At 43.6% G+C, this 25,568-nt stretch overlaps 3 protein-coding genes across 6 annotated transcripts in view; 1 reads left to right on the forward strand and 2 right to left on the reverse strand.

The window, feature by feature from the left end:
- fmn2a (formin 2a) overlaps window positions 1–724 on the forward strand; it is a 48,382-nt gene extending 47,658 nt beyond the window's left edge. The window contains exons 16-17 of the mRNA XM_062401329.1: window positions 287–368; window positions 584–724. Coding sequence (XP_062257313.1) covers window positions 287–368; window positions 584–610 — 109 coding nt within the window. The 3' untranslated portion in view covers window positions 611–724. The remainder of the gene's footprint in view (window positions 1–286; window positions 369–583) is intronic.
- Window positions 725–1,694: 970 nt separating this feature from the next.
- grem2a (gremlin 2, DAN family BMP antagonist a) lies at window positions 1,695–8,685 on the reverse strand. Its single transcript, XM_062401336.1, has 2 exons — window positions 8,182–8,685; window positions 1,695–3,119 (listed from the first exon to the last, which is right to left on the reverse strand). The coding sequence occupies exon 2, from the start codon at window positions 3,116–3,118 to the stop codon at window positions 2,540–2,542; it is 579 nt and encodes a 192-aa protein (XP_062257320.1). The 5' UTR covers window position 3,119; window positions 8,182–8,685; the 3' UTR covers window positions 1,695–2,539.
- Window positions 8,686–10,202: 1,517 nt separating this feature from the next.
- rgs7a (regulator of G protein signaling 7a) overlaps window positions 10,203–25,568 on the reverse strand; it is a 43,475-nt gene continuing 28,109 nt past the window's right edge. For 3 of the 4 annotated variants that reach the window (XM_062401332.1, XM_062401331.1, XM_062401334.1), the window contains 15 exons: window positions 24,899–24,949; window positions 17,651–17,757; window positions 16,334–16,385; window positions 15,303–15,367; window positions 14,881–14,957; window positions 14,611–14,692; window positions 13,614–13,688; window positions 13,393–13,491; window positions 12,859–12,920; window positions 12,363–12,473; window positions 12,152–12,277; window positions 11,363–11,549; window positions 11,064–11,153; window positions 10,522–10,558; window positions 10,203–10,370 (listed from right to left, as the gene is read on the reverse strand). In XM_062401332.1, coding sequence (XP_062257316.1) covers window positions 10,538–10,558; window positions 11,064–11,153; window positions 11,363–11,549; window positions 12,152–12,277; window positions 12,363–12,473; window positions 12,859–12,920; window positions 13,393–13,491; window positions 13,614–13,688; window positions 14,611–14,692; window positions 14,881–14,957; window positions 15,303–15,367; window positions 16,334–16,385; window positions 17,651–17,757; window positions 24,899–24,949 — 1,205 coding nt within the window. In that variant the 3' untranslated portion in view covers window positions 10,203–10,370; window positions 10,522–10,537. The remainder of the gene's footprint in view (window positions 10,371–10,521; window positions 10,559–11,063; window positions 11,154–11,362; window positions 11,550–12,151; window positions 12,278–12,362; window positions 12,474–12,858; window positions 12,921–13,392; window positions 13,492–13,613; window positions 13,689–14,610; window positions 14,693–14,880; window positions 14,958–15,302; window positions 15,368–16,333; window positions 16,386–17,650; window positions 17,758–24,898; window positions 24,950–25,568) is intronic. The other variant, XM_062401330.1, reaches the window with a different exon arrangement.

Here is a 25,568-nt window from a genome sequence, read left to right on the forward strand (position 1 = left end):
CTTTAAAGCCCCGATGAGTGACGCTGCTGGCTCGCTCTGCTCAGTAGTAAACTGGAGTGAGTCACTTCAGAGTCTGAGCTTTGGCCCTTTGACAAACCGACTGCATCGTGTCCAGATACCACATGACCATCGTCTGGACAATCCAAGAAACGACTTTAGTATATTAAACTTTTTTAAATGGTTAAATTCTGAACTCCAGCAGTGAGCTTGGCTGTGAGTGCATCCAGTCATTTGCTTTTTAGTTATCTTTAGGATGACTGATATTTACTGCTGGTCTTTGTTTCAGGGTCAAAATGGCTGAGGACTGTTTCAAGCAGGCCAGGGAGAAGGCTGCCTACAATGTGAAACCCAAACACGCAACTGGAATAGTATGTTTTCTGCTCTTCTTATTACTCTCTGCTTCTTTCAATTTAATACCAGCGGCATCAAACCCTTTTCCCTTTTATCCACTGGTGCATAGTATTTCCTCACCTCGGGTGTTTAGAATGAAGAAACAGTCCCCGGCTCCAGCAGCAACTTATTGAGACGAGTGCTGGAGCTGCCAGTTTGTAAATAAACCCTGACTTCTCATTTCATTCCACAGAAAGCAAAGCTGGGTCAGAAGATCTGAAGCAGAAAGTGGAAAATGATCATCATCAAGCCTGTTGCACAAGCGCTGTTTGTACAATCTGACATGAGTCATCAGTCATTTCTATATTTATGTGCTTCCCGTATTTGTTTTCAATTGATTTAGAGCTGGTTTTATTTTAAGTTGGTTCAAAGTGGATGTTGTATTGTTTGTATAAAAGTGGAATCAAAACAATTTCCTTTCTCGGCCAGCTTTTTGATGGCACCAGCCAGAAATGCTGCGAAGACACCATTAAGATGAGATTAAAATGAAACTGAGTCATTTCAAATGAAAATGTGCATCAGATAATTTGTAGCAACACGAACCTCGCTCGGTATTTTTAAAGCCATGTGTGGTTTATTATCATTTTAAGTCCAACGTCAAAGCCGACTTTTCTTAGTGAGACACGAACCCCGTCTCTTCATTTCTCCCTCAGTGGTGAAAAGCACCGAGTTTTGTAACCTTTCTATACGTTGGACAGAAAAGTGCCTTATCGCAGAGACACATCATCTGTGATTAAATGTTACACGTAAAGAAGAAGAGTGTTTTTTTTTTTTGTACTGGCTAATGCCCGACTTTTCTTAATCATTTCATCAAGTGTGTTTCAGAACTCCTTTCCCAGGCAGCACCTCATCCAGTGTGGTTAAATGTTCTTTCAACAGAAAAGGCCTGAGGGCTGTGATCTCATGTTGTTTTATTCAGTTCTATTTGTCGACTGGTTTTATGTTTTGAGCTGAAGTCTATGCCTTCGTTTTGCCTTTTCCGACTGTACGCGAGGGTGTGAACTCCCAGTTGCAATTCTAGCAACATTTATCATGTGATGTTCGTTTACAATATGCCAACAACATGTCTGGATTGAAAACCCTGGACCATGAACAAATATTTATTGAATAAAAGAAATTACATAAATCTTTGATATAAATTGAGCTGTAACTGTTTTCTTTGTCACTTGTGTAACTCAGAACTAGATGCACTCGCGCTGTTTTTATATGAAATAGATTTAATATATTTTTTTACATACATACATACACACATACATAAAACATATATACTGTATATATTGCATTGAACCCCGATTACACATGCTGTTTTATGCTTTCATGCTGACAAGTGGCGAATGTACAGGAAACAGCCAGGCTTGTGTCCAAGCACGTGGATCCCACCGGCCATTGCTGTGTTGCTTCATGTTTCTTGACTTCCTGTCCTTCACATAAACGTGTGGATCATCTGCGACATCATGTGAGTGAAGGACAACATACAGAAGAGCAGATACAAATTCTTCTAAAACAGTCAATTTAAAAAATATAGTTGTCAAACTGTAATTACTGCAGATGTCATCTTACAAAAACACTTTAAAGGGGTCACAGGGTACAGTTCATTTTCTTTTAGGCAATTGATTATCAGCATGGTCTCTGACGGTGCACATGATGTGTCATAGAGCTCAAGAGTCACATTCTTATCTCCTATATCACAGAAGAGCAGATCTACAAGTAGCAGGTAGATGTGAACGTCGTCTGTGTGTCTCCACCGGACGACTGATCGGCATGACTGGGGGTTTTCAAAATGACTGAGCCCTGCTTCAAACACAACTTCTTCACAAAGGACTCTAGTAACAAACAGTCAAATAGCAGGTAGATATGAGTTTGGTCAAATAGCTGGAGGAGCATTGCTTCAGCGTCTCTTGCGCAGCCACTTGGATCAGTCTCAACAGTATCAGCTCACCAACATCTCTGATTAAATCAATGTAGGCCTTTGTGTATTAATATCAGTTCCATGTTTCATGTCATTTTATCGTGTGACAGGCCATAATTTGTCAAACACGATGCAGAATAGTTCAACTTGAAGCCAGTCTTTGTTTGGCAAAGTTCGGGAATGTCTGCCTTTTGACAATATTCAGATGTCCCTTCGGTTTTCAAAGACCTTTGAAGTCCTTCACAGTTTCCCATGGCTGCTCACTTCCACAGACATGCAGCGACACTGTTTGACCCGCTGCACCTTGCGGTGTCTGAACGGCGGCTGCAGGTCCGGACAGTCCAGCTGCACCGTGAGCTGCGTGATGCGGTGCGGCCTGCAGAAGGAGCAGGACTGGAACGGCTCCTGGGCCTTATTGTGGTTTTTCCTTCCGGACCCTGAGGCCTGGCCGCGGCCCTGGCCCTGCCCGGAGCTCGGGCCCATGTGGCGGGGGATGTAGAAGGAGTTGCACTGGCCGTAGCAAAAGCGGTTGACCACAGTGCGACTGCGGCAGCCCTCCTCGCTGACTGTCTGGCGGAGGGGTTGGGTCTTGCACCAGTCTCTGCGGAGGTAGCGTCGCTCTGTCACCACCAGGGCCTCCCTGCTGGAGGACAACACCTCTGGTTTCGGCTGCAGTAGCCGGTGGTTCCGCTCTGAGGACAGGTTCCCTTTGGTCTTGTGCGGGGACGGGATGGATCCCTGGGGCCGAAGCTTCTTGGTCTCGGCGGTGATGCAGAGCACGCCAGCCAGTATGACTGGGATAGTTATTCTCCACAGCATTCTGCAAAAAAGGAGACACACTGCGATGTATTACATGTCTCAACAGAGTCGGACACGTGTTGTCACATTAGTTGAACTTTCAAATGAGTAACACAATGGGTCTAATTCAGGCAGCGTGTGATGTTGCACAACAGCCGCTGACATGAGGTTCTTGTCGATCGTGTTTGCAGTTGTGTGAACGTGTGTTCACGTCGAACCTCGTCAGGAGTCGAGCCTTCCAGGCTTCATTGAGGAAATTAATCCATCACCAGGGCCGCCATTTGTCAGCATCTCTGTCATTATTATTTGCTTTCCTCTCGGCTACGCAACTCTTGCAAAAATAAACAGATCCCTGCCATCAAAGGATTCACTTAAACACCCATTACGAGAAGGGGAAGTTGATTTTATTGGTCCCGTCGCCGGGTAAAATAATTAGGGCTTTGCTTACTTTAGTCATGAACTATGCCGCAGATATGTAAACAGGCATTAGAGGGGCCCATCTGTATGTTATTAGGGGAAGAGATGGGGAACTCTACAGTACCCTTTGGGAGTCACCGCTTCTTCTCTTTGGTGATAAAGTGTGGAGCCAACTGAACTGAGGATGACCTGTGTCCATGATCGCCATGGTATCTTCTGTATCATGTTAGAGAGACGTTTGAAAGCGCGACGCGGGGAAATTATTCCTCAGCCATTCAGGACGCAGCAACCGCCCTCGTGCACGCTGTCAGTATCTGTGCCAGCACATTTTTGACCATCACTCAAGCATCTTTCCAGCAGATGTTGCTCCCGACAAGCATTGCATGACATCAAGTCAGAAGTTCTGACAGAGAACCAAACTGCCTCAAGGCCACTGGCTGCTCATATTCAGAGACCTTCCTTTGCTGTGCAAATGTAAGTATGTTCCCTTTCTTCTCTGTCTTTCTTTCCTGGACTTGAAACTTACGCTGACATGGAGCAAATAACTTTTTCATAATCCTACTTAGTTTTTTTTTACCTCCTTTTCTCTGCCCTCGACCTCGAGGTCATGGCAGGTTTTGCCCCGAGCTGCTCAAGCACTTAATCCTGTAGATGACTGTCCCAGCAGCACTTAGAGTGAGCTACACAGCAGCTGTGTGACCAGCAGGCTGAGGTGCTGTATGGATTCTAACCAGCCTCTTTCTCAAGGATATCAGGAGACACAGAACATCTCCTTTCCCTTTTAACCCTTCCTTATGTTCTTTGTTTTCTTCATTGAGAGATCAAACCTGTGCAGGAAGGAAGTATTTTGGATTCTGTGAGTTATCCGCCAAGAAATCAGATGTAGGTGTTCTACACTTACAGTCAAGTCTCTCGTTGATGGATCTGTAAGCACAGGCACACACGAGCCAGTGCACACGCCCACACCCATCATAAGGTTACAATAACTAAACCAAAGACTCCCACTGGGTCCTTCCACCACCTACAGCATCAGGGAGTCGTGACCCCACTCCATCTTCCAGTGATCTACCTTCCATGTGCTACACAGTCTCATTTGTCTTTTTGCTGCACCGTCCTGCTGACTGTGTGTTTAAAAGCATCAACCCCCCCCGGTCGGAGGAACAGGCGAAGCTTCTGTGTGCAGAGTCTCGTTCTCTGTTTTCCACCATCCATCGCCTGAAGAGGCGCCCCGTTACTCCGAAGAGCTACGGTCTGCGAAGCCTCAGGGACTGTGGGAGGGATGACCCGGGCGACTGTGTACACATGGCATGACGGATGGCCCATACAGTCGGCAGCCGAGCTCCCTCTCCACTCCCAAACTCGGGCCTAAGTATGATAGTGCCGGCCCTGCCAAGCTCTCCTCATCAATCTCTGCGGGAAGACAAATTGTGGTTTCGGGGCAGGGATTCGGGGGCTTCGGGGGGGAGTGCTGAGGTGGAGGGGCGGGCGGTTAGTGGTTGAGGTTAGAAGATAGAAGGAAAAGGGGGTGAAGATGGTGGGGTTCGGGACAAATGACCTACTGGGAAACCGAACCAGGCCTGCTTGGGCTTCATGCACAGTTTCTGCCGTCCCTCCACTCCTGCATATCTTTCCACAAGCTGTTCGTCTCCCTCTTTCCATCCGTCTCGCTCTGTCACTCTATCTTTCTGTCTCTCCTCGACGCACAGCACTAATCACCGCAGAGTCCCGGGGACGGAAGGAGACTGTGGTTTTGTGTGTTAATGCTGAGACAGGACTAAAAAACCTATAACCGGACCTTTCTGTCTACTAAATACTAATATTGTCCACAAACACAACTTTATGTTTTACCAGAACCACAAATACTTGGGGCTACGCTTCACTGAACTGTGGCAGACCCTGGTTCCAAAATTCAGACCTCTAATGAAATTACAAATACCAGAGAGACTGCTGAGCTAGACACTAGGCTTTTTGAAAACAGCCATTATCATCACTGGGAACTTGTTATGTTTAGTTTTTTCAGATTGGCAGTATAATACCCTGGTAATGTTTTCTGTCTGTGTAGTAATGGGTCTTCTATTTTTTTGTATCTCAGAGTCAAATGAAAAACAAAACTCTTCAGTAAAAGTATCCGGCCCCCTGCTGCTAAATATTTGAATATTTAAAAATCCGCTTGTGGAATAATTGAAGAAAGAGACGAGAGCCCTGTCGAGTTTCTTTCAAATTTGTACACACAGATGTACTCGGGCTAAAACCATGTGAAACATCCTCCCAGCTTGTCTTCAAAGGCAGGTTAAAGCAAACAAAACCTGATGCCTCAATTATCGGTGCGTCAGAAAGTCTCATACACAGACTGGTAAATGCAGTTAATTACAGTAGAACTGCATTTAATTCACCGTGCAGCTCAAACCTCAATCACACACACACACACACACACACACACACACACACACACACACACAGGATAGAGAGGGAAAGAGAGGTAAATTAAATGTTTTCACTTGGAGCCAATTACACAAAGAGGAACCATGTCATTATCTGCATTTTCGGATTGTATTTTCCCATACGCTCGGCTGTTGGCTCATTAACAGTCGGCGAGTTGGTGGGGGCTCCTGTCGGGGGGGGGGGGGGGGCTTTTTCTGTGCAAATGTGTTTAATGCCAACATGGCCAGGAGGCTGCTCTGGGCCGTTCGGGCGGCCATTTGTCACCACAATCCATCTTGATAATCACTAGCAGCCCAGATATAATGCTTTCCAAGCTGAGCACTGGCGAGAGTGCGAGGCAGCTCCTCCGCCTGGGTAACACGAAGCGCTTTGCTGGAGGATGAGGAGCAATTAGAGATGCTGTGATAGTGAAGGGTTTCTCCTTTCCACATCAGGGCAACACTACTTAGCTGCGGTGATTAACACGACCCTCCACTTGCACTTAAAGCAGAGTTTATTTATTCTTGTTAACATCATTTTTTTCCCCATCACATCTTTAAAGTTGTAAAAAAGGCCTCATTTCACACTTTGTACACTGTCACATTAATAGTCTGTATCGGCTTCTTCCAGATCTCTACTGAAGCTGTATAATTTTTTTCACAAGTGAAATAGCCCGAGACGGAGACGGTGCATTTTATGGGTTTGCCATCAATCAAGCAGAAAATATTTCACAGCATCATTTTAACATCTATTCAAGTGTCTTTGGAAACTTTCGGGATCTCCACTAGAGCCTAAAATAAAGTTCTGCGGGTTCGAACAATGTTTGGCCCGCGCAGCGTGACTTTGCAATGGCTGGCGCTCTGACAGGCCACAGCATGTTAAACAGTTTAAATGCATTTCTTTAAAAGCCATATTTTGCACACAAGCAAAAAGAAGAAGAAAAAAAATACCAGAATGCTCTACTGGTTGAAAATGTCGCCGCAGCTGGATGAAGTGCAGCGTTACTCCGCCACTCTAATCCACCTCCCTGCAGGATTTTCTCGGCGCTCGCTCATGTGTGAACTCCAGGTCTTAGGAATGCTGTTAGGCTTTCTATCAAATACCTGTTTTACTATCTTTAGAGGCTTAGAATGAAGTGTTTTCTGTTGCTAAAGAAACTGTAATGTGTCCGTGCGCTAAATCCTCTTTGACATCAGAGCGGACTGTGCAAGGTGGTGCAGTCGCCGGAGCTGTAAGAAGGATCAGAGGGAAAACGCTCCACCATTCACCACGCGCACACTCACTCACTCACTCACTCACTCACTCACTCACTCACTCACTCACTCACACACACTTAGATACACATCAGTATACACATGACTACACACAAATACACCAATGATACCAAGGTGAACACCCAAACATGATTATATCCCTGTAAACATGAACAGAGAGAAAAATATTATTTTGTAAACATAAATACAGGTTATGTATATACATATATATGTATATATTAAAAAATCGTCATTATCTCTCCTTATGTTTTTTATTTTCAATGGAAAAACTGAACTGACGCTTAATCTCACTGAGACACGGTACAACCCACTGTCATCACTCACTAATTCTCTTACTCACAACACTAATTCCCTGGAACCTCCAGCCACTAATTATAGTCATTCAGGAGACACTTTTATCCCGTACACCTCACAGCACCTTGAAGGCACCACATTTTATTGCTATGGGTGGCCCCCAGTGGGAATCAAACCATCGTTGTTGGCAGATATATAACTAAATAGCTGCACGACTGCTGGCGTTCAAATTACATGGTTCTGCTGAGTCACCCGGAGACTCACTGAGTCACTCGGTCTCACACTCACGTGGGAGCGCCGGGATCACTCAGCTGCTCTTTCCTCACTAACTCGAAACAGCACACGATGCTTTCACATGCACAGTCACAGTTTTATCACCTGCACTGCACAGAGTGTACATCGTGAGATAATCTTTTATATTATCTGTTGAAATGATGTGATTAGGAATTTAAATCAACCAATGAAGAGGCGCAATTTGAATATTTCCATATGTAAACTATTACATGAAGATTTACCTTGAAAGAAACATGAATTTGGAAGCAGTCCATGCTATTTATTATAATACCTTACATTTTAAAACATCGATAGGAAGTTTTTCTGACATGTAAAACTTTTGAAAGAGCGTTTTTGACAAAGAGTTGTACAAAAAATATAAAGGATAAACTCTGGTTCTTGTACCTCTCACCACAGTGTGCAGTAATGTGTCAAGGATGGAGTCAGGGATGGTCGTCCACCTTCACTGGTCCTCGCGCCCGCTTCCCAGTTTGGGTTTCCATGGCAACATAGTCTGTAGTATCCTCAGGCTCGTCCTTCCTTCTCTGCAGCTTCTTTTTCTTTTTTCCTCCCTTCTTCCACCTACTAGAGATTTAAAGTCTTGGACACACGATCAGTTTTCCATCTCCCTGGAAAATGAGTACTTCTCTCTCTCTCTCTCTCTCTCTCTCTCTCTCTCTCTCTCTCTCTCTCTCTCTCTCTCTCTCTCTCTCACTTCCTGTCTCTGTCTAGCTCCCTGGTTTGGGTCATGTCTTCGGGTTTAGGAGAGACGCTCCAGGTGGAAGTCCCAGTAAGCCTGTATCTTAGCGCTGCTCAGTCTGCCTCTGGTCTGTCTGTGGAGAGTGTTTGACTCACTGTAAACCCTGCCTTAGTTTGAATCCCCACCACCTCCTCTTCCCTCCTCGAGACTGGGAGGGTTTTTCCTATTGGCCCTGGTCGTTGTGTGAATCAAACCAAGCCTCACGTCGTTTCGTTTTAAGTCTGTCTCCCCCTGTGTCCCTCTCATTCTCTCTCTCTCTCTCTCTCTGCCTATTGATAGTTTTACATCTTTTATGGTAATTCAAACCCGTCCAGGACAAATTCAAAACTGACAGCTTTTCCTTTATGTGCTTTTTTTTGTTGCTGTTTGGTACTTGTGTGTTGTGTTGTTTTTTTCAGGAAGCTTGAGACATTTTGCCACTAAGTAAAGAAACAATGATCTCCTCATAAAAAAACAACAACAACCCTGCAGTAAATCCCCCTCCCTCGTTGACACTGTGACCACATCACATCACGGCCCCATAATCCCCCAATCCATAAATCACTGTGCACCAGACACAGCAAACAACATGCTTGAAAAAAAGGGCTGTGATGCAAACAGAGACAGAGATGTTTGTCTGTGTTGTGGCCCCTTTCTGTGCACTGACCACTGGGCACAGACACTGTCACTTGTGTCATCAAAGGGCTGAAACGTCAACAGACCCTGCGGAACCTCAGCCACTCTGAACAATGCGCCCTTCATCACGGCGGAGGAGGAGGATGATGATGATGATGGGCTCTGCATTACAAAACTTTATTTGTCTGAAAAGGAGTGTGGTGCATTCGGCTGATCTGCACTGACGAGGAGCTGCTTGTTTAGGAAATAATGTATCACCCTCTGCTGGTGGAACACAACAGTGCATTGTTGGGCGTGTGTTATTGTGTTGTGCTAAAACCCTGCAGAATGAGACACAACGTTTTGTGTTCACGCAGAGAGTAAAAAAACAAGATCCATGCGTAGTAACAGATAGAGGGCCAACTTTAATAATACAAGTAATTAAAAGTGTCTTTAAATATGGTATAAAAATAAATGCAGGAGAGAATAACAAAGAATTATGTTCTACATAAGACAGGAGACAGCATTTCATGTTTGATTTTGAGTGTGACTTTACAAGTGCAATGGAAACCATATGTGCTAGTTATTGTAGTGCAATAAAATAATGCAAAGTAAAATAAATGCACAATAAATAATCATAATAATCATAATAATATATGTATATATTTATATATATATATATATATGGTATATTCATTCTGCACAACACTTCCCATAGCGTGACAAAGTATCTGTGACCTCAGATCATGTAAAGCAATGACATTGGTTAGATTTTTCAGTTGAAGCTGTCGTTTTATTTATTTTCACTTTGTGTTTATCGTTACTTTTTTTCTCTCTGACATCATTTGTTTTAGCTGGAAGTGAGAGAGGGAGCTCAAATCCAGCGGTTACGATGGAAAGAACAGGAATACTGGATTTTTATTCATTTTTTTCATCTCGCCAGTCTGTCAGTGTCCTCACAAGTCCAGTAGTACCTCCTCTGTGGGAATACTGGAAATAAAGCAGGTACTGTAAGAGGAGAGAAGGAGGGGCTTCCTCTCTGTTGGACATGCAACATCCTTTGGACGACAGACGGACAGACTCGTCGCCCAGCTGAGCCGAGAGCAGATGGACAGACAATTATGAAGAAGAAGAGATGGGATGGTCCCGCTCCCCATGTCCCAGAGAGAAGGATGGCATTGATTTTAGCATGATGGCACACGACTGGTCAGCCTCTTGGACGCTAGTGGTTTCCCCTGCGCTGGGGGAAGAGAAAGGAGAGTGGAACAGATGGAAATGAGAGAGAATGAATGAATATATTTTGTGGCTGCAGCATTTATATGTGGTTTTATTTCATTTACAGCAACCGAAATGCAAAGTTTTAATATGAATGACTTTGTGTGGGAAGTTACCTGGAAGCAAGAGTCTTCAGAACAAGTTCTTACTTTTCTGTGAAGATAAAAAGGGGATTTAACTGAGCAGAAGATTTGACTGCCATCGTTATAAAACTATAAAAAAATTGCAAAAATACACTTCTGGGAAATAGTGAAGATTGTGTTCCAGTGCATTTTATTCACAAACAAAAGCTTATGTAGATTTGTCTGTTTCTACCTCTTTTAAATCTCCAGCTATAATAATAAAATCTGCTTTTCCAGAATCACAGGCTGAGAAAGTGTAGCAGGCCGATTAATCCACTGAGCTGAAGGATTCTTCATGTTATGGCAGCTTCACAGCGGCTCCTTCGAGCTCAACAGGAGGCCTCATCAGCTCCTCCATCAGGAGGCCTGATCAGCTCCTCCATCAGGAGGCCTGATCAGCTCCTCCATCATCCTCACCTCCAGCAGACTCTATTAATGTCCTGTAGTCCCTGTCCCTGACTGTCGTCTGCATGCACTCGTCTACGTTTCATCTTATTTATCTTGTGTTCCTATCAGTATTCCTTTTTTTTTTTTACCTTCTTCTTGGCCTGTAATAACTCCTGGTAGGCACTGGAACGAATGAAACGACTGTAAGAATCACTCTTCATCAACTTGTAGATATGCTCCTGTGTGGAAACAAATAAAACGAACATGATATATTGAAGCATCAGATGCAAGAAACAGAACAGAGCTGGATAGAAATCGTGAAATGCAATATTCAGTGCGGGGACTCATAAGCAGCGAGCGGTGAAAATGTTTAAAGGTGTAAACCCTGTATTTGAATTCCGACTCCTTTTTTTGCATTTGTATAATCTTCTTTTTGCCTGACACTCACCTGTGCGTCCTCGAAGGCGTAGCGACCGGGATCTTTGACATTCTGGGTGGTTTTGGCGTAGCTCTTGGAGTCCACGTTGATGGCACTGGGCGCTCCGGGGGCCAGAAACTCCTGCCAGATCTCCTGGACCCGGGTCGGAACTTCTCTGATGGGACGTTTCTTTAGCTCCTGGACCGCTAGCCAGAACCTGCAGACCACAGTCAGACAAACACAGTTGCCTCTTAACATGGCGGCTCTGGTCAAGGAAAGTTTTTGAGATCCACACTGGGACTACTTCAGAAAGTTGTCAGCTGATTGATGATATGTTTAGTAATTAATTAATTATTTTCTTAGTTTTCAGAAGTCAATCCAACTTTTTTTGTGGCTCAACCTTGATGTGAGTTCAGTTCTGGATAAACCCACAGACTTTAATTTCTACATCAATCACTAAACTTTATAAAAACAGCAGTTTGGCAAGAGACTTAATGGCTAATATGTAAAAATGACGGCTCACAACCAGAGGAGATGATGGAGCCGAGACTCTTATTGCTCCAATATTAGTCATTAAAATACTTCAGAGGGAATTTATAAACAACAATAAATCATCAGTGATTAATATAAAGTGTCCTGTCTTGCAATTTTACACATGCTACATCAACAAATGTTTGTTTACACCTTTAATTCACTGCAGCGTTTCCGCTATACCATGAATAACATGGTACATGTAAAAGAACTTGTCGCTCTCTCTGTACGTGTGTGTGTGTGTGTGTGTGTATGTGTGTGTTTGTGTGTGTGTGTTTGTGTGTGTACCTGAGATTCTCTGAGCTGAATTCAGACTCCAGGAACTTGAGGAACTGCTCCCTCCCCACAGGATCTTTGAGGACCTCATCGATGCCAAAAGCAAACCTCTTCACCCTCTGCTGGCCTGGCTCCTTACTGGAGAAACACGTCACCTGTTAAAACTTGATCAGCTGACCTCTGTGTCTATCTGAACGCATGTACACACGTGTAGCGCACCCACCTGGCTTCCAGCTCCCAGAGCGTGGCGTCATCTGAGATCCAGGGGTTGGACGGATCTGAAGGCGTGAGGAACGGGTCGTACTCGACGTACTGCTCTGTGTAGGCCAGTAAACTGTGAAGCAACAGAGAGCCTGTTAATGAAGTCACCTCTCTTCCACTGTCTTCACATCTGTTTCGATGATCCTCCATACCTCTCTGTGAGCGATTGAATTATTTGTGAGCGTTAAACGGCAAAACGATAAATTAAATCCTCTTGAGAACAAAACTGGAATGAGAGGTGTTGTCTGGCCAGAGACTGACCTCAGGCCACGAGGACAGAGAGCTCACCGCTGAATGCACCTTTCTATCGGTGAAGGAAACTGCTGCACCGTTAACACGCACACGATCGCTCCTCAAGGTCACCAGGGCTCTTAATCCCTCGCCACGTTGGGCCGTTTAACAGCTCGATAAACAGATCGATGGCCAAACTGAATAAAGACACAGAGAACATCACTCACCTCTCCGCCACTTTGGACATTTTCAGTCGATGCCGGTCTAATTGCAATTGCCAAAAGGTGATCTGAAAACCAAAGGAAGGAGGAATTACCAAGCATCCGTCTCCATGAATACACAAGTCACATTTTGGTTATATTTAAAAACCCACTTCAAGGTATTTCTGTTATTTAACCTGACTCGACTGCATTCTGTGCTACGTCTGATTAGTTGTGTAACGATCAGAATTCAATTAAAGCGGTGAGATATAACACACAGTGGATAAATCTGCCAAGGCCCAACAGATCCTTTGAATCCGATGAAGCTGCACTTAATTGCATTAACTCTATGAAATCACTTCTGTAAATATACCTGACTTTTAACTTTTCATTAAAAATCCAATAAATATTCTCTAGGGGAAATTGTGAGAAATTCCTGGATCAACGTCCTGACCCACAGGACTTCCTGTTCAGTAGTAAACCAACCAACGAACCTCCTTGCTGAGGGTCAACTGTTAAAGACCCTGTCTGTAATAGTGAGGCACCCCCTGCTGGTCTAACCTGTTCCTGCAGTTCCTCTTCTGTGGGCTGCTTGGCCTCCGGGGCGGGGGTGTGGGTCGGGCTGTGGGTGCGGATGTCGTTCTGCAGCCCGTACACAGACTGAGACCACAAGGAGAACAATGTGAAGAAGAGACAACAATGACTTCTACTTCAAGTGAGAGATTCAGTGCTACCAGCCCTGACGATAGCAGAGAGGTGGGATGTGAGAAGAAGTGCTGTACCTTTCTGGTTTTGTGTGGGTTTTTCATTCTGGACGACTTCTTTATGTCGACTTCTGTTGTGTTCACACATCCAGGCTGTGAGAGGAGAGAACCAGCATCGATTTAAATCAGACTCAATCGTGTGTTTTTTTCCGACTCAAGCGTTTATGCCTCTACCCTGTGGGCGATAGCCTCAGTCAGACGTGGAAAGGTGCGTTTTGTTGCCATTAGATGAGTTTTGTTAAATTAAATCCGACGTGCTCACGGCTGGGGCGTGAAGAGATGCAGAAGGAGTCAGCGCAGAACAATGTGTCAGATGCCGGTTAATTAAACATGGAATGTGCCAAATCTAGCAAAAACAAGTAAACCAGAGGGAAATCAGAGTCTTAGTGTGCCGAGAATTCTGGCTGATTGAACAAGTGGTCTAATCGAGGTCTCTTCCCCGAGAACGGAGCTAAAGTAGCTTGACGGCGTCACCCTGAAATTTGAATTAATATTGATTGTGTTGGCTCCAAGGACGCATAAATTGAACGTGTTATTTTTCCAATTAAGCATGGGGAAGTGGCTTTTAGAGAAATACAGCAGAGGGGACCATGAGACCCTTGAGGAGGGGAGGGGAGGGGAGGGGAGGGTGTGACTACAAATGCTAATGCTCCGAAAGAGTGTGTGCACAAGGTAAAGAGCAGCGGTGAAGCTGATGTGTTGTGACAGTTATTGATGTGACGCTGCGTGCGAATGGCAGAGACACACCACAACGGAGGGGTTACAGAGGTCTGTCTCTTCACACCATTAAAAGTCGGAGGAATCATAAAAAAACATTTCACAATCTATGAATCTCTCCTGCAGGTGAAATGTGGGGAAGCTGCTAAAAAAACAACCCGCAGAATTTAGACGATTCCCCGTGAAGCATTGTGAAATTATTATTTTCAACATTTTCTTACACCATGCTCTTAATGTCAGCAGTGTTATCAGCGGAGCAGAAGGTGATCACCACAGCAACCTCAGTGATTTCACTCACCACTGGTCTGTGCACGTCCCAGAACGCTCGCTCCTGACTGTCGAGGATCTTCCTCTCGATTTTGTCTCTTTTCTTGTCCACTCTGAAACAGACACAAGGACGAGGAGTTCAGAACTGCTTCAACATGTTGTCTCACTTATTCCAGCACTTCTACGATCTGGAGACTCCCCGTGCAGGATCAGTCTATGAAGGTGTGTGCAGGACAGTACAGGAGACGCTGTAAGGTTAATCATGACATGATGATCGTCGTTGAGTGTGTGTGAGTCTTACTTTGCTTGTGCTTCTGCTTGCATAAAAATGAACTCCCATTTCCGGGCGAAAGCTCTCTGTAGCCTTGCTAAGCTCTCCTGCAAGTAAAGCAAGAGAACCAAACAGGAAAAGAAAGTTTATTTAGGGGGGGGGGGGGGGGGGGGGGGTTGTCGTTATGAGGGATCTGATCCGATGATTACATTTACTGCACATGCTGCGAGCGGGGGGGGCGCAGCTGGGTTCCATCTTTAATGATCCCCGCTCGCATACCAAACAGAGACAAGCCCTGAGTGCTGAACTGATTCGTTTGATGGCATCGGTTAGAGGAGAGTAACAAATGGTGCAGTGACACGCAGGGGATGAAGAGACAAACGTTTCCCGGTGTCTGTGCGAGCAGGCGATGGCGAATACATCTTGAGAGAGGTTGACACTCTTTCACTTACCGCTTCATAGTCTGCAAGCTCCAGACGTGCTTTATTTTGCATTGTTCTTTTGCAGAGGTAAACAGCTGAGAGAAAGAGAGAGGGAGAGAGGGGGGGGGGGGGGGGGGGGTCAGGGAGGTTGGTAATAGAGGCGGAGCGGGACCTCGGCTGGGTTTTAACAGCCGTAAGTGGCCCCACCGCGCTTACTCATTTAATCCTCTCAACTGCACATTTACACTGGCCTGCAAATCACAAAGGTCATTCTCTGTGGATTGTGTCTGAGCGTCTGTTAGCGTGCACGTCTGTGTGTGTGTGTGTTTGTGTGTGTGTGTGTGTTTGTGTGTGTGTGTGACTTTTTGATGTCTTCCTGCGCTATCATCTTCCCTTCCCTCTGTTAACTCACCATCACGTGGAGGCTTTCATTACCCCATTAGACTGTTTTCATTAAGGTGCACCATTCACATGAATCACAGAGACTCTCTAACTTCCCCCGAACGCCCACAAGACGAGTACCACAATGAGCTCAGGCGCCTTTATCCTCGATTCCCACAATTCAAACAACAAATGGAAGACCTGCAGGGCGGCGGCGGCGGCGGCGAAGGCAGACTATTCAATCTGCACCATTTTCGGCACAATGACAAAATGAAATGCCAATATCTCTCACTGCGTTGCACTGTAAACAATGTGGAGCTTGTCTTTCTTTATCACCATGAAAACGTTCAGTGCAACACAATAGCTAAACACATTCCTGGTCACCCTCACTGTAATCAGCCTGCGTCAGCCAGAGTTGGATGGAATACAGGAAGTTAAATAAATGAAAATAGTGAAATATAAATAGAGCAGAAAGCACACAGAGTAAAGACATGCCCGCTGCTCTATAATTGATTGTGCTGTAGCTGCAGCATTTGAGGAGAACTAAATGTGATTCTACGTTTCTCCCAAACATCCACGTTCTGCAGCTTCATCGTTTGAACCTTCTGTGACGTCAGCACTGATAACACATCCACAGCACCCAGCAGGAACTCAGAATGTAAACGGAGGCGCTCTCTCACCATAGTCTGTGTTTTCTGGTTCCCAGCAGTTTGACGGCCAAAAGTATGGAGTCTGAGGGGGAGGAAAAAAGAACAGGTCATTAAAGAAGCTAAGAAACTCAAAAAGAGAGCTCATGCTTCTGACAGCGTGCGACTAACCGCATGGTGTTTGGATTCAAAGCGTGCAGTGTCAGGCGAGGTGGGCATGCGGGGACAGTGCCGCATCTGTCACAACAAAAGATTTTGTCGTATAATGGGGTCGGCATAATGTCTAAAGCACATAAGCTCCTTTGGGCGAGCGGAGGGAGCAGACAGCGGCGGGAATCTTGACCCTTGTTGTTCACCGTTGTGCTCACAGCTCATCACTGGTTTCAGATGAGAGCTGATTACATGTAAAGAGCTAGATGAAGCCTGAGACGCACACAGACACACAGACATTGATTTACTTCGCTCAGTCCTGGGCTGCACACTGCAGGGAGCTCACTGGGTGTAAAATCATTAAAAGTGTCAGTCAACCCATTGACAGTCAGAGCAATGGGGTTTTTCCTTCTTTCATGAACCTGTAAATATTATGCAGCTCCTAATTAGTCTTGTAACTCCAGGAGACATTTTATATGATCTCTATTTATTCCTCCTGCCTGTTGCTCCATTTAAAGATAAAAACAAATCTCATGTCTGCTAGATTAGAGCTGGAAATGCATTATATTAAAATGTTATTTCCAATATATGTTTTGTATAGACTAAATGTATTTGTTTGTCTATAAAAAACAAAAAAAACAAATCATTTAATATTATAGACATCTCGTGCAACCCTGTCAGATTCTCACTTGACTCTGGGGCTTAAAGATACTTTTACATCAGGGAATCTCTTCCATAGGTCACGTATAGAAAATACATATGGTACAGTTGTGTACAAATACATATGGATATACATTGTTGTGTGTAATGTTTATATACATACATGGAAATAAACATACATGCACATTCACAGATACAAACCTATATCCAATAAAATAATTACATTGATCTAAACTGGTATTATTAATATCACTACTTTTTAGAACACAATCCCATATATCCTTCTTCAGTTATAAACAACATTATTACACATTAAACATGTTTAATCCACATACCTCAAGTTTACAAGTAAAACTGAACATGTTTGTGTTTTGATTTACTAGGTCAATTGAATCTCATGGACCCCATCACTTACAATTAAGTTCTTCTAATTGTTTCTCTTCTCTAGAGTAATTTTTAAACATATCACCGACCTGTACAACTCAGGGCTGATATATGGCTTGCAAATCAAAATCCTTGCATTACGTATTTCACTCTTACCTGAAACCTATAGAAAGTGCCATCGTCTTTGAGAGTGAGGACGTGGTCTGAGATGGGGAAGAAGTAACCATGTGCAGCCATCAGAGTTCCTAAGTGAAGAGCCTCCACTGGGAGAAGACACAGAACACAGGGATTAGATAAACATTATTCACCAGCACGTGCAACTCTACTCATTCATCTAAAAGATCCACACAGACAAATCCTGATGTCTTGAGATTGTGCTCAGGGAGATTCAGGAAGATGGTGTTGTTACCAAACAACAACACAAATCAGAGGCATCGACACCGTGCAAGTGAACACACACACAAGTACTATCGAAGATAAATGAAAACAGGTTCAGGTTCACTTCAAGTTGTCTTTACTCTTCATTTAAAGAGCTGAACAGAAAATCGATTCTCATGCCTTTAAAGGGATTGTACCGCTTTTTGCCTAAATAAACAATAAGCATGATTTCCACACTGTCATACTTTCGCTTTAAGAACAAGGGCGATAAGATTATTCTTCAATCGAAATTCAAAGAAAGTCTCTGTTTATAAAGACATTCACTTTACTCTGAGGTGTTAAAAGATAAATCAGCTCTCGGATCCTTTTCTTTTCTACTTTGTTAAAATTGGATTATTTGACGATCAATACTCTCTCATCTCAGATCCCGGGTCAGCGGGCAGCCTTTTCTTTGCTCCCGGCCACTAATTAAAAATGTTTCACCTTTTCACCCCCCAAGTATAAAATTCCTCGTTGACAAATGGCCGGACTGAGCCGTGTTTTAATAGACTCTGACACAGCTTTGACAGAACGATGGGCGGGGTCACGGCTCCTGAACCCATGAGGACAGCGGGGGGCGGGGCCTTGCTGATTATTCCGTCTTCAGCCGGAACTCATCAGTCAAATCACTCGCTGTGGTGTCAGGGTGAAAACCTGCTTCCCTCGGGCAGCTCCCCGGCACATGACTGTCCCTGATTTAAAACCATCAGATAATGAAAACATGTAATCAGCTGCGTGTCTCGCCTGCTTCCAATTACTCCCCGCTGCTCTCGACCTGTAATTCACGTTTAGTTTAACGTCCTCCCAGTCCTTTGTTGACTCCTGGTAAAATGAAGAATAGTGGGAGAGTCTGTTTACACACTGCTCTGTGTCCTGCTCTAGTCCTGCCGTGTATTTGATGATTTATTGGAATGGTTTGTGCAAATCCCAGGAGAGACTGGGAGTAAACTGGCCTAACACACTAATAAGCTCAGTTCAAATGCTTGACATGCTTGGAACAGGCAGCATTGTAAATGCTGTAACAATGCATACATAAAATATGCAACATCCCTGCTCTCTCACTGTGTCTCACTCTCTCTCTCACACATACACACACAGAGAGGGTGAGTGTGTGCGTGAACAGTTGTGCTTGTGTGTGTCTGTTTGTGTGTGTGTGTGTGTGTACATGTGCATGTGATTATAAATATAGATTGGCTTTTCCTTCACTACTGTCACATCTTTGAGAGGTCAGGCTACTTATATGTGTGCATCTGTGTGTGTGTATGTATGGCTGGGGTCCATAAATTAATAAATTATGAGTCATACGTTATTTAAGACTGTTTATAAACACCCCCCCCCCTCCCCTCCTCCTCCATCCACTGTACTATTTCTAGCAGCAACAACCGCTTTATGTTTATTCATATTTATAAATACATATGCATTTTCTCGCTATATTATATTTATGCGCTTTAATGTATGTTACATTTACGTCAGTGAACCAAAGGGATGAAGCTTCTGTCCATGAAATACTAAGTGAATTGAAGAAGACAGACATTTACAAACAGAACCTGTTCGTCCGTGGAGACTTTTTTACTTATAATCCATTCAAATATTCAATTTTTTTGGAATGTTATCTCAGTAGGAAGGATGTCCGATGAAAGTAAAGTCGGCAGAGTATGAAAAGTGACATCTGACAGAGATCTCTGTCTCCTGTCCTTCCACCAGGGGGCTGATGTGCTCTGATGTGGTGACTGAGCAGAGCTGTCACCTGGGACTGGTCCCCCCCCCCCCCCCCCCTCTGCTTTTATCTCAGTGACACTTTGACATTTTTCTGATGGTATTTTGAGGATGGAAGCTGAATGTAAACTGAATTTTTCTTATTCTCACTTTAGGATCAAATTAAAAGACAGGTATTCATAACATAGATGTAATTACATTAAGTAGATAGAGAGTATTCAAATGCACGAAGGTTGATGTGATGGAGAGTTTTCTTTGGGATGAATAAAGGATAAAACCAAGATGTTTTTTTGTTGTTGTTGCATTTCGGGTATAGGAGTTTATAAGGATCAAGTGGTTGCAGGGGAGTTCATTTAACACAGCGTAGGCTTTTCTATAAGCTTTACGGCTGAGTAAACCTTGGACTGGAATAAGTCAAGTTGTGGAGTAGGGCTCAGAGTCCAGGGGGAAAACACCCTTTGATTTCATCATATTAGCAGCTCGGTGCCAAAAAGACCAGCAGCCTGGAGGCCTGCCAAGTGGAGTGTGGGAGCCGGGCGAGCTTTTTCTAAAGACGTGCAGGAGATTGTTATAGTTCGATGATTTATGTTTGCACTGTTCATAGTTTGAAGAGGTTGAGGTGCAACGAGTCTTTGTTTTAATTAGAGATGAAAAGTAATTAAACACATTGACTCAAGTATAGGTGCAGATTTGAGGTACTTGTGCTTTGAGTATTTCCATTTCATGCTTCTCCACAGTGTTTCAGCAGAAATTATAATATTAACCATAAGAATAACAACAACAATAAGATTAGGATTAGGCTAAATAGTATTATCTCATCTCACAACCTCTCAGCTTAGTCTTGTGAACCTATATAAAGATGGATGATGTGACAGCTCCCAAAAAGTGAAGCCAAAGCCTCTACCGACCTATAATGCAGCCTCGCCCCCTTGTGGCTGGCTGCAGTATAGGTCATAAACTCAGGCTCCTCTATATAAGTGGATGGGACATGGACCAAATTGTGTTTCAAGTGTGTATCTGCAGGACCTCAAACTTGTATATTCCCTCCATCAGTAGATGCATCAAGAGCGAAAGATGGCGTCATCTGAATGCAAGATATTTTAGCCCCATTTTTATACAACTGGAGGAACTGGGGACACGTCCTCCATCTTGTTTTTCCTAATTAAACGATCTGCCCACTGTTATTCCGAAGCTCTTATTGAGCTAATGAGGAGGAAACAGTAGCATCATACGAATAAAATGTGCATCTGAACTAATAAGGGGACTGATAAAAGACGACTGACACTGATTCATGTATCCTTGCCTTTTCCTTTGAAGCGAGTTGCCGACTTCATGCCACTGTAGCGGCGCACTGATCTCAGGAGGCTGAAAAAGACCATGTGAAGTGCTCCACTGCAGCAGTGACTCACGAGGATCAGGAGGCTTAGAGGAGGCTGCGGGAGGAGACCAGGACCATTATGCAGAACAGTGTGCACCCTCTCCATGGCTGTTCTGACGAGCCATATGTCCCCTCTCCGACATCGTGCCACTGTTTCCTGATGCTCAGAGGAGCAGATCATAGATGCTATTCCAAATGCCATTCACACCCTTGATAATACGCTGGTGTGCGCTCACTGACAGGTTGATGGATGCTGGTTTTTGTGGATTTGCTCGTGGGGGAATTTGACTTATTTAAACGACCGGTGTTAAATCCCCCTTAAGAATTTGATTTATTATAAACAAAACTATTTGTGGGCATCACAATAAACTATTTCACATTACATTAAAAAAAAAACATTAATATATTCTTTTAACTATTGTACTGCTATTTTATGTAAGCTATGGTTTTTATCGAGAGTATCGAGAGTTCCATTCATCTGTTATCTCTTATCTGTACAAACACACACAAACACACACACACACACACAAAGGCAATAACTCCATCTCTTTTATCCATCAATATGTTGACAGGTCAAACAAAGCATCATCCTGAGGGAGAGAGATTTTATCAACCTCACAAATTCCACTTGGTGTTGTGTACGCTTCAGATTCTATAAAAAGGGACAGTGCTGTGTTCTTATTCTATTGTGAGGTCCAGCTCAATATATTGACTTTTTCTCTCCCATAAATACACACACACACACACACACATACACATGACTGTCCTCCCTGTGCAAGAGGCTTAATACATCCCATATTTATGTTTTATTGTTAGGTGACCTCATGTGCCTGTAGAATATACAATGGGAGCAGAGCCGTGACGTACTGGTGACGGAGTGGAGACCCCTGTTGGTTCGGTAACCTTAACGGCTTCCTTATTAAATGTTACCATGACAGCCTGAAACGTCAGCTTCCATCAAAGATGTGTACGCAGCTTCTGAGCTCCCTGAACCGATGATCTACTACACGTGGCTCATAATGATCCAGGAGGGTCAGTCATTTTGCAGAGAAACTATATTGATGCTACTTTATGTGTAGGATTTGATTATTTTATTGACGTGGCTTGTTTTAAAGGATCAGACCTGCTGCATGTGTAAGAGCGTTGAAGCACCATAGAATTTATTTCCAGCAATAAAATGCCATATTGACCAGTTCTGCCCCTGCAGGGATTTATTTTCAGGCAGGTGAGAGGTCATAAGGGGCTGGTGACACTCATCTGTTTTTTACAACCCTGCAGCTCTAATGAAATCATAATACAGCAAAGCTAATTCATGGAGTAAGTTACTCTGAGAGAATCAGTCTTTAGTCCATTAACCCATTTGACCCTTCGGCTGTTTTTGCTCCATTTCCACTCTGCTCATTTACAGGCTTAAGGCGCCGCTACTATTCATCTCTCAGTGAATGCAGGCTCCCTATGCTGTTTATTTATATGGTGAATACTGCTTATTGTTTTATCTGTAAGGTGCTATATAACAATGGTTGACTGAATTACTTCTGTTTGGCTCTGGCCCAAAAAATATACAATGGTGTGTCATCAGCATAATGTTGAACATTAAATTCATATTGTCTGATAATTTATAATAAAGGGAACTTATACAGCGAAAACAGAAGGTGTCAGATCATGTCATCCTGTGGCTCCTCGTTCACGTTTATCTTCTAACTGTTTCTAATCCCCGTCTTGACTGAGCTGCGATGTATTTGCATGCTAATGAATTACATCTGCCCGCCAAACCAATTGTCTCTGGAAGAACAATGCCTGCAAATAATCTGTACTGGTCTGAATTGTAATGAAAGTATTATTGTTAAGCGCAACAAGTGCAAAAACGACTTCTTAACCATCCCCCTGAGACGTCATGAAACTTTTGAGAAGAGCTTTGCAGGCCAGAATTTGCATAGGCTAATATAATGTAGCATTGGATGCAAATAGGATTTGAGGCCCTGCAGAGATTGCCCAACGGGACGATAATGAGTTCATGTGGAGGGCGTCTGTATATTATCCGTGGCATGCATTTGGCAAAAACACTCTAAATCCCCAGTCATCTTTGATATAAACTAATCTGCCTTTATATAATAAACACGCTGCTTCCGTGCTGTGAACCAAATTAATTGCATTTCACTTTGCCGTGTTTTGTCAGCCCTGCCAGGAGCTGCTCGGTGCTAAGAGTCACGTCGCTTTGCACAACGCTGTGTTGTGTTCACCACCGCAGGGCGACTGACAGCGGGTTCTGAATCTGTTTGCAAAAAAAAAAAGTGCACGGATGAGAGAATAAAATCTTAAAGGACAGAGAACATCTGCTCGGGTAACAGATATAAAAACTGCAGATTTTGACAATTTTAATTTAGAAAATTGCAGGTGACACGAATTAGAGCACTATACATGTAAATATGCTTCAGGTAACGACACAAATACACACAAACACACCCTCAGTCACAAACACACACAGACCCCCCCCCCCCACACACACACACACACACAGATAGAAAGATCCTCACGTACAAATGGAACTACACAAAGGAATTCTGAGTCAGCTAAGTGCACAATAGACAATGTCACCACTTCGAACTCGCTTGTACAACACTGAGGATCATAGACACTAGAGCAGGTAAACACTGGATGAAGGTGCACACAAACACACACGCACACACACACACACACACACACTTTTAAACACTGCAATAACAGCAGTAAACACACATCTACAGAACTTTCAAATTTGTTAACTGTGCTTCTTTTTATCTGTAACTCAAGCAAGCAAACAGTGTTTTACTTTCCACATTTATCACATCTCAAACCTGCCAACTTTCAAGTTATTTTATGTGCAGTGAAAGGTTCAACTAATGATCTGGCGACCGCCTCGAGACATGCTGGTTCTACTTCATCGCAGTGGAATGGGAAAAAAGACAGGAGGGAAAGAAAAGAGGAAAAATAAGAACAAGAATTGCACAGTTTGATGTGGCTCAAGGACACAAAAAGACAGATCAAAGGAGAAGCAGAGCTGTGGACATTTGCATAGAAGCTTTCACGCAGGTTCCACAGAGGCACAGAGGAGGGGGGGTCTTTCTTTCAGTGTGGACTATAAATATCTATTCCAAAAAAAAGTTGGGACGATATAAACATTTATTGTAATGCTGCGAGAGAGTCAGTGAGTTGGGTGTGAGTAACAACTTAAACCATATTTTAGCCTAACGACTATATTATCCCAGAGAAATCCCCAATTTGATTCATGGTCCACAGGTAGGACAATTTAAAAACACGCTGCTAACCAGTTGGCTGTTTTTCCTTCGTCTGTTTGTATCGGTGCTTTTGTCATGAACAATAATTATTCATCGTTGTTTTCTGCACGTTCTGTCCCCAACGCTGCAATCACACAGGGTCCCCCAGCGACCCAAGAGACTGGGACCAGAAAAGATTAATAAGGACAACAACTCCCATGATCCCATGTTGTCATCAACTAGGTCTTTTGTCATCGCTTGGATTGACACGCCCATAGTGCATGAAGCTACTTATTGTAAATTTAAAATAAAAAAATCGGAATATTTGTCTGAATTTGCTATTAGCAATTCTTTTGGAAAATGTATAAAGGGATGCAGACAAAACTATGAAGTAAATTCTGAATGATTCTAAGTTCTTTATTTGTGGGTGTTTTTTTTGTAGTCGGGGATGATGAAGATACAAAATGTAGGGAGCACTGAATGTCAGGATATATATATCATAACCCTCTGACTGAGTTATGACATCTATGAGCCTCCATGAGCTGTGTGACATCCACTTCTGCAGCTCCAACATCTGATCACAAATCAACTCCCCGACCCTGAACTGTCCCACAGATGAATACTGATCGGCTCCTTTACCTTGATCTTCGATGTCCAGATTCTTGATCATCCACTGAACAATTTCAGAACCTGAAACCAGAGAGAGCAGATAAATATGAATCACTGAATAGACGATGTATTCACAGAGTGCCGAGACATTCTCTGCATATATATGCAAATGAAAGATAAAACAAGGGCCCTGTTAACTCTACCCACCACCCGCCATCATCACAATGCATACTAATTCTTCTCACTTTGCACCACGTGGGTGGGTAATGGGCCATCCATTACCAAATATTATTTTCTGACATCCTCTCCAAGCCAGCTCTCTTCGGCTTTAGCCCATTAATATAAATTAACCAGACAGGTGCAAAGACATAATGAAGCGTCCCTAGTTTATGGTAGCAACAGAATGTGTAGGACTCGGTGACAGCACAGATGCAATTTTTTATTTAGTAGGTCCGTGCGTCATGTTTGACATATCCAGCCCTCTCAAACAAAAGGTAAACAACGGAGACAGGACACTGCATCATTGTTTAAAAACGACACAGTGTTGTCATCAAAATGTATTTTAGGCAAAAGTCTACACATGACTAGTAAATCACCTTTTGCTATTTTCCATTTGAGGATGCAACTTAATCATTTTCACATCTCAGAAAAACAGTTCCCTCCGTCCCCCGGGCATTTTCACACCTCGCAGCAACATGAG

The sequence above is a fragment of the Platichthys flesus genome, chromosome 12 (assembly GCF_949316205.1).
Source record: "Platichthys flesus chromosome 12, fPlaFle2.1, whole genome shotgun sequence".
Taxonomy (NCBI): domain Eukaryota; kingdom Metazoa; phylum Chordata; class Actinopteri; order Pleuronectiformes; family Pleuronectidae; genus Platichthys; species Platichthys flesus.